Source organism: Peromyscus leucopus, chromosome 1, assembly GCF_004664715.2.
Source record: "Peromyscus leucopus breed LL Stock chromosome 1, UCI_PerLeu_2.1, whole genome shotgun sequence".
In the NCBI taxonomy this organism is placed as follows: domain Eukaryota; kingdom Metazoa; phylum Chordata; class Mammalia; order Rodentia; family Cricetidae; genus Peromyscus; species Peromyscus leucopus.
Genome location: NC_051063.1, coordinates 2295533 through 2314222, shown reverse-complemented (window position 1 = coordinate 2314222; position 18690 = coordinate 2295533). Strand labels below are relative to the sequence as shown.

The window sequence follows — 18690 nt, the reverse complement described above, 5'->3', positions numbered from 1 at the left end:
TTCTCAGCCAGTCCATAAAGAGCATGCACATACTGTTTCATCCCTCCCCATCCTTCTGAGTCTTCATTGGCTTGACTTCATGCTCGCTCTCATGTACGTTACATACATCCTCACGAGGCTCTTTAACTTGTTACACACTGTAACTGTCTTGGCTTAAGAACGTACCTCCGTTGGTAGAGCAGCTTGCCTGGCGTGCACGAAGCCCTGATTTCCATCTCCTGAGTCACATAACTTGGATGTGGAGGTGCATGTGCGCACCTGGAATCCCAGCACTGAGGAGGCAGAGGCAGGAGGATCAAATGATGTCCTTAAACTGCATAGTAAGATCAAGGACAACTTGGGCGACATAAGACCCTGTCTCAAACAAGCAAACAAATTCCTGTCCTAAACTTCTGACCAGCAATGTCACATGCTTTTGTCATAGCAATAAACCACTCTGTCTAAGTATTTTTTGGTGCTCAGAACTTTTACAGGACTAGGCATTGGTGGTGGGGTGAGGGGGAGGTGCATCATCTTCTAGCTAGGTGGTCAGGTTATGGTAGAGATGGCATCCTGGAATCAACGCAGGTAAAAGACAACATAAAGCTACAGACCCTCCCAGAACATCTTCTCCCGGCTTTGACTGTGATGCACAATTGTCACAGAGAGTTCTTGCATCCCAGGTCCACCTGCACAGCCCCACAGGGTAAAGGACACTGCATGAGATGCTCTAAATGCCCAGGAGGCAGGAATGTAAGAGAATTCAGACTCTCTATTTTTTACTGGGAGGAGAGGCTCGGAAATACAGGAAGAGACGCGTTTCCACCGGGCAGGCAGGCAGGGGAGGGGAGGGCTCCTCCCAGCGTGTGTTTGCCCTGCTCTGTGTATTCAGCCAGCAGCCCGGACAAGGAAGCAAAGAGCCCGGGGTCAGGCTCTGCACTTGTCTGGTACTGGGCAGCAACAGCTGGAGACGCAGGACCCCGAGCAGAAACAACTGCTGCAAAGAGCAGGGGACCCAAGATACTCCCACCAGCAGCAGCTCATCAGGTAACTACCCCCAGTGCCTTGAAGCTTTACTGGGGTGTCCACTGCTTGTGGTGGGGGTGAATTGAGATAGAGGCTGGGGACCTGAGGGTTGAATCTGACTCCCCGCCCCTACCTCTCACTCATGTGCTCTGTGGTCTTGGTTTGTGAGAGCCTTGGTTTTACGATCTGTGAAATGGACGTAGAGATTGTGCTTCCTAAAAGCGTCAGTGGCCATGTGGGCTGTGTTGGGTACATAGATAACTCAGGTCTGTGTGGACCCTGGAGGGTCATCAAAGATTGGGGACCAGTGTCTAGGCAAGAATCTCACAGACAAGCAGACTTCAAATCCGAGGCTAGGGACATTCTCTAAGGACCTGCAAAGACAGGTGAAAGGGACTTGTTAAGTGTTGTCTGTGAATCTGGCTCTGTCTATGATCATGGTGACATTCGTGGTGACGTCCAGTGAGGCAGATGCTGAATTCGAATCCCTGGGAATTTGCATCACCCTCTGAACCACTCTCTTGCCTGCCTGGACAAGCCATGATGTTCAGAGGGTGGTCTCAACCCAGCCATAAGCTAGCCAGGTACCTGGGGAGCAAACTCCTTCAGTCTTGTGGGACTCAGTTTTCTCATCTATAAAGTGGGTATCACCATACCTTTGAACTCAGGACAAATACACATGAATGCCCATACGCTGAGCTAACATCAGCCATGGGTCTGCTCTTGGTGTCGGCATCAGGTCCAATTCCCAGTGGAGAGAATGAAACTGGAGAGAGGTGGGGACCGGTCTGAAGCCACAGAGGTGGATCCAAGTGAAAGGCAGAAGGAGGGAAACTGCATTCACAGGGGACATCAGAAGATGTCCCTCAGCCATCAAGATCAGCTAAAGCCAGGAGCAGTGGTGATTAGGAAGGAGGCAGGGGCAGGAGGATCACCACAAGTTTTGGGCCAGCCTGATCTACATGGCTAGTTCTAGGCCAACCAGTAGAATATAGTGAGAGCGTCTTATAAGTAAGTAAGTAAGTAAGTAAGTAAATAAATAAATAAATAAATAAATAAATAAATAAATAAATAAATAAGGGCTGGAGAGGTGGCTCAGCAGTTCAGAGTACTTGTTGCTCTTGCAGAGGACCTGGGTTCTGTTGGCAGCACCCATCTGACCCCTCACAATCATCTCTATGATATGACGCCTTCTCCTGGCCTCTGTGAGCACTGCATGTACACACACACACACACACACACACACACACACACGCACACACGCACACACACACGCACACATGCATACAGGCCAACACTCATGCACATAAAATTAAAATAAATACATACTTTTAAAAATGGAAACCAATAAAAAAGTACAAAAAGATTAATTACATTTGAAGACAAAATTCACAAAGTGAAAATTAATGTGAAAGCATCCTTAACTCAGGAAAATCTCAAGCCAGTAAAAATAAGATCTGTGACAGCATTAATGCTGATTTTTTAAAAACTGTGCTAAAGGTGTTCGGGATGTAGCTTAGAGGTAGGAAACTGGCCGAGCAAACCCGAGACCCTGGGTTCCATCCCCAGCACTACAGAAAAAACGAACAGCAAGAAGGCTCACACCTGTGGCCTAACACTTGGGAGGCTGAGGCGGGCAGACTGCGGTGAGCTGGAAGCCAGGCTGAGTCACACAGTGTATTCCAGCCCGCACTGTAGCCTGAGACTCTTTCTCAGAAAAGAAAAGAAAATTGTTAACCCTGGTTCTTCCTGATGCCTGGGATTCTTGCCTTTCCTGGAGCCACCTCACTGGCTCACCCTGGTTCCAAACCCGCTGAGGTCTGAGCTGGCCGCCCTCAGACCTGGGGCGCGTATTTTGTTTCCCTAACAAGAGAAGGTGTGTGTACTGCCGTGGCTTCAGCGGAGGTGGAGTGGAAGGGAGAACCACAGAAAATTCTTTTTTATTTTATTTGTATGAAAGAATCTGAAACCTCCAGAAACATAGCTGGTCTGGTTTGAGTGTTTTGACAGAGTCTCACTATGAAGCCCAGGCTGGTTCCAAGCTCGGAATCCTCCTGCCGTAGCTCCCTGAGTGCTGCGTTTACAGGCATGCACCACCACGGAGCCAGGCTTCTGGTGGTGTGTTCTCTCTTTAAGGAGGAGGGTATGTACTCTAGGAAGCAGTGGGTGTGCCCAGGCTGACCCTGGCTGGATTGCTTCTGGAGGTACCTGGGAGAGGGACAGACAGCTCTCAGGAGGCCACCTCCCTCCCGCTCCCTCTGCTCCTGCTGGTGTCCTGCACAGCGCCTGCCCGGGACAGTGGCTTCCATACTTCAACCCAACCCTGTGCAGCGGGGTTGCAAGTTCAAGGCCTGTCTGGGTTACAGAATAATCCCAAGGGTAGCCTGGGCAACCTAGTGAGATTCTCTCTCTTAAAAATAAACTGGGGGCTAGGATGTAGCTCAGTGGTAGAGAGCTTGCCTAACATGCTTGAGGCCCTGGGTTCAAATTCCCAATGCTGAGGGGAGAGAGAGAGACAGGGGAGAGAGCGAGCCAGTAAGCTGCCGACCTTCTAGAGCCACTCTATATGCAAAGCAACGGTGTGTCACCAAACATTCCTAGACACCCAGCAAGAAGCCCTTCCCCTGGACTCAGGCATCCCATGCAGGGCTTGGGGGAGGAGTTCAGAGAGGGAGGATTTCTGTCCTGAGCCTCCGTACAGGAGCAACCTGCACTACTGTGCATGGTCCCCTGAGGGTGGCCACCGAACCCCAGCACTGTGCCAGGCACCCGGGAAGGTAGATCTGGATGGTGGGGCTGGACACAGTGGGTCTACTCTCATGATTCGCCAGCAATACTGACCTTGCTTTGGGGGCTGGGGGAGAGCCTGGTGCTGCCCAATATGCCAGCCTGGCCGTGTTGGCAGCACTCTCCGTGGAGTGGTGGGTGGCTTGTGGTTTGTCTGCATTCCACTGCATTGATCAAAGGTGATTTCTTGTTTGCTGGGTGACTAATTCTGTCACCATTCCACCCTTCCAGGCCCTCCCAGCAGTCATTTAGCTGCCTGCTGGGAGGAAGTTCTCAGAAATATTCTTTTGCTATGGCAGACTTGAATGGTGTGTACATTTATCCCCATCCCAGGAGCAGGAGTCACTGCTAATCTACAGCTGAAATGAGGGGCAAAGGTACAGCCCTCTGTCCAATAAGAGGTGCTCCTTAGCAGCACTCAGAGTGGCACATTGGCAAGAATCAAACCCAGAGCAACTGAGCTCAAGGCATCATGACGAGAAACAGATATTCATGACAACTAGCATGCACCAGCAATATTTGTGACATTGGTAATAACTGACATTTTTTTATTTATGCACCTGAGTCCTGTGGAGGTCAAGTCCTGCATGGAGCCTTTATGAGTGTGTGTGTGTGTGTGTGTGTGTGTGTGTGTGTGTGTGTGTGTGTACTAGAGGCCAATCTCAAGTGTCATTTTTTAGATCTTCTGCATCTTGTTTTGTTTTTGTTTTTGTTTTGTTTTGTTTTGCTTTGTTTTCCTGTATACCATGTGTGCCTGGTGCCCACAGAGGCTAGAAAAGGGTGTTTGATCCCTTAGAACTAGAGTTATAGACAGCTGTGAGCCACCATGTGGGTGCTAGGAATTGAACCAAGGTCCTCTGAGAGAGAGTTTTTTGAGACAGGGTCTCTCACTGGTCTGGAGCTCACAAAGCTGGCTAGACTGGCTGATCGGTGAGCACAGGTATATATGCCTTTCTCTCCATCTTCAGTGCTGGGATATGTGCCCAGGTATATGTCCTTCTCTTTGTCCTCAGTGCTGGAATTAGGGGTGCACACCACTGCAGCTGGCTACATTTGGAAGCACTGGAGGTTAACCTCAGGCCTCAGGCCTGTGTGGCAAGCATTTTATCTCCAGAGCCATCCCCCAAACCCTTTAGTCTGCTTAGGCTGCAAAAACAAAAATACCCCAGACAGGAGTGAGGAGCCTTGATGACAGATACTTATCTTTTCACAGGTCACATGGTTGGGAGCCAAGCAGATTCCTCGGTGGAGTCTCATCACTAGGCAACTCTGAGGGACACTGACCGGAACTAGCAAGGACAATAACAAAGATGATCCAGTTTGTAGCTAGCATTTGAGTGGCACCATCATGTGCCAGGCCCTGTGTGGAGCACCTGGAATATATTAACTCACTTCATTCTCACAGTAATCGCTTGAGATGGGGCCTAATGTCCTTAATTAATTAATTCCACTTTAAATTTCCATATGACATCATCAAACAACTGGGTTTTTTGTTGTTAATTCCCCTGCCTTCTCTCCCCCCGACCCAGTCCTGTTACCCCTCAAATGCTTCTGCTCCCAGTAGCTCCCTGTCTACTTCTATGCTATAGGCAAGAACTTCCTGAACTAGGCTCCAGTAGCCCAGGGAACGGCCCCAGGAATTACCAAATAAGACTACATGAAGTTTAAAAGTCACTGCTTACCCAAGGGAACCATCATCAGAGCACAGAGACAGCCTCTACAGAATGGAACAAAAACCTTTACCATCTATACCCAGACAGATGGTTAATATCCAGAATATATAAAAATTTGCACCATGCACTGCAACTCACAACTCCAGGGAGGCTACCTAGTAAAGAGGACCCTAAAAAAGACACAGGGATCACCCAATGACAGAGGAATGGATGAGATCTACATGAGCAAACGGGAGGTGGAGGTGGGGTAATGGAGGGCAAGGGTCCAGGGAAAGAGAGCTTAGGGTAGCAGGAGGTCCCAGCTGGATCAGGAGCAGAGTGGGAGAACGAGGAGGGAGATACCATGATAAATCATTTTTTTTTTAAAAGCAAAGATGCTGTAAGTGTTTTTGTTTTTCGGGAAATTCATGTTCTATATCTAACAGCCTTGTGACTTGCTAGGCTCTTTCAAACAGAGACTCTCTCAAGCAGCTGTGTGACAGTGGCTTCTCCACGCACTGGTGTGTCCTCTGACCTCATTAAAAAAAAAAAAAAAAAAAAAATTGCACCAGGCGGTGGTGGTGCACACCTTTAATCCCAGCACTCGGGAGGCAGACACAGGAGGATCTCTGTGAGTTCGAGGCCAGCTTGGGCTACAGAGACAGCTAGAGTTCCAGGACAGACTCTAAGGCTACACAGAGGGACCCTGTCTCTAAAAAAAAAAAAAAATTGCACAAATTAAACATCAAAAAAAGACTCACACATAAAAATACTGACAATCTATAAATGAGCTAGTGAGACAAATAGAAACCTGAATATGCATTTAAAAGTGTTTAGAGATGGAGTGGTTACTCAGCAGTTAAGAGCACTTGCTGCTTCTTGTAGAAGACCCAGGTTTGGTTCCCAGTTCCCACATGGCAGCTCACAACTGTCCATAACCTCAGTTCCAGGGGGTTCAATACTCTCTGCTGCTCTCCTTGTGCACCAGGCATACACAGGATGCACATACATACATGTGAACAAAACACTCACACACATAAAAAATAGCGGAAGAAAAGAAAGCATTCCATAGCCTAGCCATCAGGCACATCCCAGTAAAAGCACTTCATTATCCTCCTCAGGTAGATGAGGATACTAGGGCTCCTGCAGGCTTAGGAACTGGTCCAGAGTCAAGTTTCTCAGTGTGTGGAGAGCAGGAGCAGCGTGTAAACTCTAGAGCCCACTTCGCAATCCCATGTTCCACTGCATTCACCTAGAGCTATCTGCAGCCTCGGAGTGAGCTCTCCGGACCCGGCAGGCACGCCTGTCATTCTTGCTTTGTTAGTCACAGCACTGCTGGGCCCTGGAAGCCTTGCCACCCTCCTGCCAACCGTTAGTACATGTTTGTTTCCAACCATGCTCCCTTCAACCTTGGGTCCTTTGAACCTAGCCCCGAAGGCTCAAGGAATTTGTTTCTGATATGCTTATATGTGCCAGTAGGTGGCAGTAAACCTTTTGCTTTAGTTTCATTTCAATGCTGCCATTTAGAACAGTTGATGGACAGGTTAGAACAGCTTTAGATGCTGGAGAAAGCAGTGTTGCCTGATTCCAGGTGATCTCAGCAAAACACAGGTCCTGCATTTCCCACTGTTGACTCCCCTTGGTCCTGAAGTTGCAGAAAGACTGTTTAGAGGATGCAGTGAAAGGGTCAGGGAACCTCAGCTCTATGAGATGAAAAGGCATGTCACGTGACTGTGGGTATCACACATCTCCCAGGCCAAGGTATTTCATGACCTTAAATGCGTATTGAAAGTAGTCGCCAAGGGGCTGGGGAGATGGCTCAGTAGGCCAAGGGATTGCACACCGCGTGAGGATTTGAGTTCAGATTCCCGCACCCAAGCCAAAAGCCCTGTTGGAGAGCACATGCCTACCATCCCGGCACTGGGCAGCAGCCACAGGAAGGTTGTTGGCTGGTCCAGCTGGTCTGGGAAGTTCCAAGTTCAGTGAAAGACTCTGTCTCAAAAATAAAGTGGAGACAATTGAGAAACTCACCCAGATGTGGGCCTCTGATCTACACACCTGCACACACACAAACAGGTGTGCATTCACAAGCCCCCCCCCCCAAAAGTAGCGACTAAATAAGATCTAACTTGGATTGAACAATCGGAGGTGGAAGTTTGCAGACCCCATTGTTGAAGTGTCAAATAACAGTGTTGAAAGTTGTAGCAAGCTAAATTTGGAGTTTGGGGAGAGCCATTATGTGTGTCCTGTGCATAAATGTAGTCTTGTGTGTGCGTGTTTATTTATGTATGACCTTTTCCAAGATATTCAACCTACATGCCTCAGTTTCCCCATCTGCACACTCAGGACAATATTCTCCAGGTCCTGCTGATATGTTACAAGGAGTCAATGAGTTTTCCTTGGAGCAAAGCTCCTAGACAGTGTCTCCATGGGGAAAGCCCTCAGCCAACGCTGCTCCTGCTATCCTTTTCTCATGACTGTTTCTCCGAGCTGTAACCTGCCCTGTCAGCAATGACGATGCTCTGGAGACTCTAGGTTCCTCTCTTGGCTCTTCCAAGGGACCTGGATTCGATTCTCAGCACCCACATGGTGGCTGACAACTCTGTAACTCCTGTTTCAGAGGATCCTGAGCCCTCTTCTGTCCCCAGAGGACACTGCATGCACATGGCACACAGACATTGTGTGTGCTGGCAAAACACCCATACATGTAAAATAAAAATTAGTAAATCTTTTTCATGTATATTTTTTAAAATTATACCCAAGAAATTAGGATTTTTTTTTTTTTCTCCAAGAATTTCACTGTGGAGAAAAAAACTGAAGCCTGGTTTCAGATAACAGCCAGCTCAACAAACCTGTCTCTATGGCTTGGCTTCACACACAGGTGCTAAAACTTAGGTTTGTGTTTTGATTTCTTTCTCCTTTTTCTCTATTGGAGGAACAATGGGCAACCAAATGAGCGTCCCACTAAGAACCGAAGTCCAGGAGAAGGAACCGGAAGCAAACGCTTACAAGGTAACACATGCTTAATCGCTGGCACACTAACACCAGAAAGTAGAGTCTAGGGGGCGCTACTCTGTCTACAAGGGCTCACTGACGAGATGGGGTGCGAGGGCCGCTGCTCTCACTGTTGGTCAGTGGTAGCTGAAGTCCTAGAGCCTACCAAGGAGCTGGTGAAAAATGCAGGGTCTATTTGTATGGGGGGGGGGCGGTGCTCAGTGCACCCGAGTTCTGATCCAGCACCCATGGAAAAGGTTGGGTACGGCAGCACACAGACATGAGGATCCCAATGTGACCTCTGACCTCCGCATGCACACACACGGGTATTGGTTGTAGTATTGAGGTAACTCCACGTAGTTAAAAGGGAGGTTTATTTTGTGGGGTAACTTACAAGTAAAGGGATAGGTTACAGGGTCTGGGAAAAGTGTAGCGCAGTCCTGCGGTGTTCTCTGGAGAACTCTGCTCAATCTACCTCCAGTGTCCAGGATCCAGGAACCAAGAGAGCCGGCACATCCAGATCTCGAATCTTACGGGCTCCTGTCTTGGCCCCGCTGTTGATGTAACTGTCTTACTAAATAAGAAACACAGAGCCAATGCAGAGATGAAAGCCCAAGAGGTCAGAGCTAAGAGCCTTTCCCTTCACTTTGCAGCTAGCCTCTTCAGCCAACAGACCTACTTCCTGTGTGTTTGTCTTTATATAGACTTTCTGTTCTGCCTTCTCATTGGTTGTAAACCCAACCACATGACTGCCTCATCACTGCCTGTCTGTACAGACCTCCAGGTCTTCTATGGCTGGTATTGATATTAAAGGCGTGTGTGTCCAATGCTGGCTGTATCCTTGAACACACAGAGATCTACCTAGCTCTGCCTACCAAGTGCTGGAATTAAAGGCGTGCACCACCACCGCCCAGCTTTTGCTATTGGCTCTAATAGCTCTGACCCCAGGGCAACTTCATTTATTAACTTACAAATCACATTTTAGTACAAATAAAATATCACCATACCCCGCCTTGTAGGCGTGACAGTTACTGAAGCCTCAATAGGGGTAGTACTTCCAGGTCAAAGCTGGAACAGCTACCCACTACATATGGGCATGTTATGAGTACACCTCCACCACAAAATGCAGACTCTGAGACTCCATGTAAGACAAGCAATTGGAAGAAATGGTGATCTATGAAGCCTGTGTCTTCAATGACTTCCACAGGTGATGACCAGGGAGCCGATTTAGTAGCTACTCCAAGGTCGGTTTCCAAATGCAGACTTGTTTCTCAGTGCTCCCCCTGGGGATACCGGACAGTATCTGGAGAGGTTTTAGATAGTCAACTAAGGAAGGGGACATTTCTGACATCTAGTGCATAGAGGCCACAATTGCCACCCACTGTCCTACAGTGCACAGGACACACACACACACACACACACACACACACACACACAGAGAGAGAGAGAGAGAGAGAGAGAGAGAGAGAGAGAGAGAGAGAGAGAGAGAGAGAGAGCGCCAAGAATTCCCTAGCCCAAATACCCATAGTGCTGGGGTTGGCAACCCTGGGGATATTTCAGTGATTCAAGACTGACCTCTGGGAAACGTCTGAAATTACAGTGTCTGACTTTCTCCATAGAACAGTTTAACCCAAAATTATGTGGAAATCAGAGTGGACGGGGGGGGGGGGGGGTGCTTTCGAAGCTTCTTGATAATGGCACATAGAGCACTGGTGGAGAGTTCACAGTTAGGGCTCTCTCCTCAAAGTGCCTGGCAAGAGCTGAGGCCAAGGGGCTAGGGAGTTAGATCAGTGGATAATGTGTTTGCCTTACAAACACAAGGACTTGAGTTCGATTCCTGAAGCCCACATTAAAAGGGAGGGGAGAAAGAAAGAGAGAGAGAGACAGAGAGAGAGACAGACAGAAAGAAAGAAAGGAAGGAAGGAAGGAAGGAAGGAAGGAAGGAAGGAAGGAAGGAAGGAAGGAAGGAAGAAGGAAAGAAAGAAAGGAGCGAGCAAGCCAGACTTGTATATAGCAATTCTGAGGAGGTGGAAACAGGCAGATCCATGGGACTTGTAGATTACTTGGTGAGCTACAAGCCACTGTCTCAAAACAAGTGGATATGATTAGAGGAACGCCTTCTGAAGTTGTCCTATCCACAAGCATGCACACACATACATGTGCATCTACATACACACATAAACACACACGTACACACACACAGTGAACTTCCTATATTTGACAGGTGTGTTCACTAAAGGCGTGGCTAGTGGTTACATCTGTGTGGCCACACAGGTGAATTTAGCCTGGCAGGCCACTGAACTGACATGCTAGACTCTTGCTTGGTTCCTTATTAGACAGTGGACCTTTGGGGCCTCGACATCCCATGTGTGTTGTGGGACTTGCCTGCCTGTGTGAACCCAGGAGTGCTCTTATGATGATGGGAATCCATCCAGAGTGAGTCATGTTGCTACTCCAAGGCTGGATGGTAGTTTCTACAAACACAGCTTTTAAGTTTGACTTGGACGATGCTCCTGCAGCCTGGAAGCTCTCCCGTGAGTGTTCCCCCAAGACCTGACCACCGAAACCATCTGTTCTGTTGCAGGTGATATCAGACAATGGGTGTGTTCAGAATGGGAGCCCCGTGATGGTGTCCACTCACATGGTTCAACACTATGATGAAGGTCAGTGCTGTGGGGGAAGACTGCTCTGCCGGAGTGTGACGTCATCTCTGATCCTATTTACAGTGAACAGAACAGGGGTGGACCACACGTTTTCCTTGAAAGCTCACATATTTATTCCCCAGAGTGGCAGAACCCCTGGGCCCATGCTGGTGCTTACACATGGGACGCTGCTTGCCCTATGGTGTTAGAGCCAGAATCTAGTGGTCATCAGTTTGTTCTCCTCTGAGTTCTGGAGAGGACCTAATTCAGGCCGTTCTGACTCAGGGATGGCTGGCTTCTCCCTGGCTTCACAGCAGCTCTAAATACACATAGCAGGCTGGACATGGCTTTACAGCAGATAAGAACAAGCAATAGGGTGGGCATCCCAAGGGTCTGGCTTTGGAGGTCCACACGCCTGACTTAGAACCCCTGCTTGGCAGCTCATTGGCCATGGCACACGGCACAGCAAGGTGTGACTCTACTGCAGTTGGTGACCATTTCATAGCTGACCAGGTCTCACCTCGCTGCAAATTTCCTGTGTGATTTTGGAGAACTGAGATCATAGAGTTACGGGAGATGAACCTACAGCCCTTCCACAGGCTTCCAGGCTGACCTAATCAATAATCCTTACAGGAAGATGAGCTGTTCTGGGGCTGGAGAGATGGTTCAGTGGTTAAGACACCTGCTGTTCTTCCATAGGATATGGGTTCGGTGTCCAGCACTCACATGGTGGTTCATAACCATCTATAATGCCAGTTCCAAGAATCTGATGCCTTCTTCTGGCCTCCGTGGGCTCCTGTATGCCTGTAGTATACATACTCACACAGGCCCACACACATTTTTGAGGGGGGGGTTGTTTGTTTGTTTGCTTGTTTTTGGTTTTTTTCGAGATGGGGTTTGTCTGTGTAATTTTGGTGCCTGTCCTGGATCTCACTCTGTAGACCAGGCTGGCCTCAAATTCACAGAGATCCACCTGGCTCTGCCTCCCAAGTGCTGGGATTAAAGGTGTGCACCACCCCTGCCCGGCCAGCACACACACATTTGAAAACAAAAAAGTATTGTACTTTACACTTCCTAAGTTGTTGGCTACAGAAATGCCACAGCCCCACTGATTTCCGACAGCCCTTCTCATCTGGAAAGGCAGGAGGAAGTTGGCCCCCCAGTTTACCTTTGTCACTAAAAGCAGAAAGGAAGAAATGGCACTAAGCCCAGAGATCCTGGGAAGAAATGTCCAAGGGGCTTTTAACCATCATGAAAGATAATTGTTCTCTGGGTTTGCTTTTGCTTTGTTTTGTTTTGTTTTTGCAAAAGCCACTGCACACCTCCCCTCGGGGACGATAAGGCAAGGATTCCCATAAAGCCACACTGTATGAGCAGAGATAATGCTGCTGCTGCTTAATTAACATTTTGTTCCTTAATCACAAAAATGTGCTTTAAAAAGACACACATCTGTTCTCCAGAGAGGCGCCCGAGTCACCTTCACACTGAAACAGACTTGAAGTTTGGGGCAGAAGCCACAGGAGGCAGGGAGTGGGCACTGAGGACAGTGGAGGACTCGGGTGGGTGGGGAGGATGCTCTGGACTCACAGGACCCGCCATCCATGTTGTCATATTGTAGAGACATTGACTCATACGCGTGTGTGACTTGTGCCTGGGTTCATGGGAGAAGAGTAGGGGCTTTTATCCCCTCACCTGGGACCAGTTTGGGGAGCTTTGAGGTCCACAGCATCCTCCTTGAGAGTGTATGCATTGGGATGCAGTGTATGTCTGCAAGGTGTATACTTATGGAGCCACAGAGCATTGCAGGTGAGGGCCAGTGACGTGCACATCAGTATTCATCCTCTCCCAGATGGTGTCACCCTGGAACCTGCAGGTGACCAAGAGCAGGCTTTGTGAGTGGGTGAGATGGAGAGGTGGTCCTGAGCTCTTCAGGGGGTCTAATGTCATCCAAAGGGTCAAAAAGAAAGAAGCGAGGGGGACAGAACTGGAAAAGAAGCTGTGACATTGGAAGCAAATGTTAAAGGGAGGGAGGGGAGAGGGAAGGAAGGAGAGAGACGGAGAGAGAGAGGTTGAAAGACGGGTGCTGACAGACTTGACTAAGTAGCATACAGCCTCAGAACAGGTGTGGACGTTTCTAGAAGCTGACCCACTTTTAACATGTGACTTTCTGAACTGTAAGATGCCTGTGTTGTATTATGGCCCAAACTTTGTAGTCATTTGGTGCCACAATGCATGCAAGCGTGGCAGTCTAACTAACTTGACTTGGGGGTGGTGTTGGCTCTGCCGCTTGCCAGCATATAATGGTGGCATAGAATTGGAACTGTCCAAGATTCACCTGTGAGATGGGACAATGCCATTCTCTCCGCCCATGAGGGGGGTGTAAGGATGGCAGCGGTGAAGGATGACCTGGAGGAAGTGAAGGAGGAGGGGCCAACTACAGGTGAAGTAGACTGCAGTGCCCACCTGTGTCACTGGCTACCCCCGATGAGTCAATCTTTTTAAAATTTTATTTTACGTGCATTGGTGTGAGGGTGTTAGATCTCCTAGAAATGGAGTTAGAGACCACTGCGAGCTGCCATATGGGTGCTGGGAATTGAACCCAGGTCCTCTGGAAGGGTGGCCAGTGCTCTTAGCCACTGAGCCATCTCTCCAGCCCGGATGAATCTTTCCTGACCAGATTCTCCCTCTTGGGCATTTATTACCAAAACTTCACAGCTCTTTGGGGGAAATAAAAGTGTCCCAGTTCTCTCTTTCCTTGATTCTGCTCTAGTGAATTTATTCTCTTTAAAAGAAAAAAGTGTCTATCTTCACAACTGATGGATGGCAGAGCCTGGCACGTGACTGATCTGCCAGAGCACATCATTTCTCAGGAGCTGATACCTGTCTCTGTCACACACGGATAAGATGTTTCTTAGAATTAATATCTTCCTTTTCATCCCTCGTCAATTGTCCTTAAAGAAGGAACTGCCTAATTTTGCATCTTTAAAATACATGTGTATATCTATGTGCATGTACATATATGGAATCAGTTGAGTGAAGGGAAAATTCTCCTACTCAAGTGAAAAAGGTTCTGACTGAAAAGACAATGAGTAAGAATTTGCCAATTTGGATCCTTGAGGAATTCTCCCGGACAGTGCCCCACATCATAGCTGCCTGACAGCGGAAGAAAGTATGCGGCCTGGGAAGCAGCTAATATGTATATTCTCTTAGCAGCTGCTCTTTCCAGCTGCTCTGTCGGTGTTTGCATTGGTTTTTGGTATTGTTGCTTGTGGTGGTTTTATTCTCGTTGCTCATTTTGACCTTGAAGTCACATTCCCCTATGTTGTCCTACAGTAGCTGGAGTGATAGGACTCAACACAGGGCCAGGCTGCTTCTATACTATTTTAAATAATGCTTGCATGAGTTGAATAAAAGTCTGGTAGGGGATTGGGGCTCTGTCAGTAAAGTACTGGGGTCCTGAGTTTTGATCCGCAGAATCTAAGCTTATTTTTATCTTTTGTTTATTTGTTTATTTTTTAAGGCTGGCCTGGTGTCATATGCTTATAATCCCAGCACTGGGGAGGTGGAGAGACATAGATACCAGGGACTCACTGGCCAGCCAGTCTGGCCTGCTTGACAAGGGAGAGCCTGTCTCAAAATGGCAAGATAGGTAATGCCAGAGAAATGATACCCAAGACTGTCCTGTAGTTTGCACGCACGTGCACACCCGTAGACATGCACCACCTTGCATACACCTGGATACACACGAGCATACATGTACACATGAGATTAATCAATTAATTTAAACTTTAGAAGCCCCTGAGAGCAAAGGGCTCTTTGCCATCTGTTATAACATGCAGTGTACTCAAGGTCTAGACCAGCACAGTTTTCTCCAGCCTTCTGGGAGATTCTGATGCCATGGGAATGTGAGGATGGCTAAGGGTCAGTCTGAGGCTGTGTGAGGTATGGAAACTGCAAAGAGCTAGAAATGACCGTCTCCACAGTTCTGTGTGTGGCTCCTGGTAGGAAGCCAGTGAGAGGTTTGAGGTACTCCAGCGACAGCCTGAAGTTAGAGTTTTCAATTAGAATCCCCCAACTCAAGACACCTGCAACAGTGTTCTAACCAAACACACTGCACGGCAGACCCGGAGATGGCCACCTCTGTCCTTAGGTCTGCCTCACTACTTCATCATCCTAATCATAACCATTATCATCACTATAATCATCAACCATCATCACCATTAGTAGCAGCTGCCATCATCACCATCAACCATCATCATCATAATCATCACCATCTTTACCAGACATCACCACCATTATCACCGTCATCACAATAGTCATCACCATTATCAAAAATTTCTTTCATCTGCTTTGAATCCTGTATCTCTTCTGTTTCCCTCTTTTCCTTTCATTGTCTCTTTCTTTTCACTACTTGAACATTTATTTTCTTTTGCCTTTTTTCTTCTTTTCGTGTATACACAACATACATGATTGCATGTACGTTGGCACACGTGTGTGTATGTGCGCGCGTGTACATGCACATAGAGGCTCAGGGTTGATGTCGGTAATCATCCTCCATTTCCCTTCCACATTATTCTTCACAGCAGGTCTCTCAGCCAAGCCCTAACCTCACCAGTATGACTGGCATTGTTAGCCAGCTTGCTCTGGAAACCCCATTCTCTACCATCCAAGGCTGGGATGAATGACAGGCAGGCCGCCCTGCTCACATGGCATTTATGTGGGTTCTCGGGGTCCACATCAAGCCCTCTTGCTTGCAGTGGAGCACTTTGAATTCTGAGCCCTCCCGGTACGTTTTAGTGGCATAAGGTGAGTGGATCTAGTTCACAGGCACAGTAAACGTTTTGAACAATGTACAGAGCAAGGTCAAGGCTCTGTGGGGAGATAATGTCTCCAATCTAATTTCATGGATTCTTGGACCCCAGCTCAAATACCCTTCTTCAAAGTGCCTGGATAATTTCAAGTCACAGACTGTTTTCAGAGTTTACCTGGGTTGTGGCATGCATCTGTATTGCCTCATTCTCCTTTAAGGTAAACACCATTCCATTGCCACATTTCCTTGATTCACTCCTAAGTGAACAGGCATTTTGGTTGTGGTTGTTTAAACTCCAATGCTTATAAACAACACATCTCTGGGCATTTGTGAGCTCATTTTTGAATAGATATATATTTTGGTTCTCTTGGGCATGTCTATCTAGGAACAGAACTGTGGGTCATATGCTGGCTCAATGTCCACCTCTCTGAGAACTTCCTTAACTGTTTTCCAAAGCAACTGCCCATTTCACATCCTCACCAGTGATGCAGATAGATTCCAGGGCCTCAGTGACGTCACCAACACTGGCTACTGGCTACCTTTTTTGTTACAGCCACTCCAGAGGGTATGGAATAGAGCTGTGCTGTGATTATGACTGCATTCCCACAGTGACAATAAAACTAAGCATCTTCCCATGTGCCTAATGACCACTTGCATATCTATATTTGGAACAGTGATGCCATCCTAACCTGACGGTTTTTCTGCCTCCCGCCCCCTGGGTCCCTTGCCTATTACCATCTCCTCAGTAATTTACCCAGAATCCCAAGCTAGCAATAGTTGGCCTTTGGCAGTCTCCTGTGTGTGGAGAGCTTGATTTCTTATCCTACCCCTATCCAGAGCCCACGCTAATAGCTGCACACAAAAGGAAAGCAAGGTGGCACTTTCTTTGGCAAGCTACTTAACTTTTTAAAACCTGCTTACCATAGTACCTGATCAGCTTCTCTCAATGGTGAGAGGGACATTACCAGATCACGTGCTGCTCTGAATTTCCAGACGGTTTTTGGAAAGTGATCTGGCGCCATCTTTTTTTTTTAATTGTATATTCATTGGATTGGGGCAGCAACTCCACATTTGCTCTCCAGTCTGCAGAAGAAAGAAAAACACTGGTTTAGGATTGTCAAACATAGACCTTTACCCTGGAATTGTTTGCAGGGGAGAGGAAAGAAACAATCTGGAAACTGCCAGAATGTTCACGGATTAGGCAATGGTCATGATTAGAATGGTGGTTTACATATCGTTTGCAGTATCTATATTGAGAAATATTATATAATGTTAAAAAAAAGAGAGAAGGCAGATTTGAATATTTTGGCTATGAAGGACAACTTTTTTTATATAAAAATCAAAAATATTTCTACTATAGAACTGGAGGGACAGCTCAGTTGTAAACTGCTTGCCTTGCAAGCAAGAGGACCCAGGTTTGAGAACAAAAGTCTTTAAAAAAAGTTGGGTATGGCAGTGTATCACTTTAATCCCAGCCCACAAGAGACAGAGGCAGGTATATATATCTCTGTGAGTTCAAGGCTAGCCTGGTCTACACAGCCAGTTCTAGGCTAGCCAGGGCTAAACAGTGAGACCCTGCCTTAAAGAACAAACCCCAACAGGGAGTGGTAGTGTGAGTTTGTAATTCCAGCGTGGTGGAGACAGAAACAGCAGGTCCCTGGGGCTCACTGCCCAGCCAAGCCTACGTAGAGAATCCAGGCCAGTGGAGGACTCTGTCAAAAAAAAGAAGGTGGATGACACCTGGGTAGCGATGCCTGACACTGTCTTCTTCTGACCTCCCTATGCACTCACAATGACAAACGCAACCACCGTATACAAACACGCAGAATTCCTGAGGAGCCACATCAGGTGCAGATGTTGGCTGCAAAAGGGTGGGAGGCAGAGAGGAGGGAGAAAGACTAAGAGAGTCGTCAATTTCAGTAGTTCGGACATGTCAGATGCATATTATCACCCGAGTTAAGAAGAAAAAACAAAACCCCACAAGACCAGCTCAAACATCTGCTCTGTTTGCTCCTGTTGGAACAGCTGGCTTTTCATTTGAAGTAGCCCTGCATATTCTACATTTTTGCAAAGCATATGAACAGTCGGAAGATGGTGAGGAAAGACAAGAGTGGAAAGGTCATCCACTGCCTCAGTCTTGCCCCCGGGAACTGATCGTCAGTCACTCTTGAAAATGTGCTCTGGGCAGCACAGGGTTAATAGTGCATTCGGATCCATGACATCACTCAGTGTCCAGGCAAATCAAGCTGATAATCAAGACTCCATTCCCAAGTCCAAAAGCCCCCTCTGTTATTTGTGCTTGGATTTCCTGCCAAGACATCCTGGCTCTTCAGAACTGAGATGAAAAGCCTGAAATGTGATCGTTCGGTGAAATTTCCAAATCTACCGTCTTCCTCCAAGCCATAAGCATCTGCCCCACGAAGCCTGACTCCACACTTCAGAACCACAAATGCATCTGCCCAGGACTGCAGCCACAGCTGTTTGAAGTGTCATTTGATTCTTGCAACAAGACCCGACTCACTCGCAGAGGGTCATTTTTGCATACTCTCTGAGGTCTTCATTGGTTTCTTTCCCCCAAGGGCTTCCCATCGCCCTTTGATATTTAAATAGAGTTCTCTTTTGAAGAACTCAACATCTCCTTCCCTCCCTCTGCAATGAACTGCTTTGCCCCATGTCTGAATCTGGATCCTGACACAATAGCTGTGTGTCTGACCCATATATTTTACCCGTGTTAACTCCCATAATTCTGCAATCTCCCATAGAGCTGCAGGATTTGGAACAGCACCCTTTGTGAGTACTG

At 47.6% G+C, this 18690-nt stretch overlaps 1 protein-coding gene across 6 annotated transcripts in view; it reads left to right on the top strand.

Annotated features, from left to right (window-relative positions):
* The first annotated feature begins 880 nt into the window (after positions 1-880).
* Positions 881-18690, top strand: part of Bcas1 (brain enriched myelin associated protein 1) — an 84080-nt gene continuing 66270 nt past the window's right edge. For 4 of the 6 annotated variants that reach the window (XM_037204557.1, XM_037204551.1, XM_037204547.1 and 1 more), the window contains exons 1-3: positions 881-1026; positions 8380-8456; positions 11023-11101. In XM_037204557.1, the coding sequence (XP_037060452.1) occupies positions 8385-8456; positions 11023-11101 (151 nt within the window). In that variant the 5' untranslated portion in view covers positions 881-1026; positions 8380-8384. The remainder of the gene's footprint in view (positions 1027-8379; positions 8457-11022; positions 11102-18690) is intronic. The other 2 variants (XM_037204537.1, XM_037204536.1) reach the window with 2 other exon arrangements.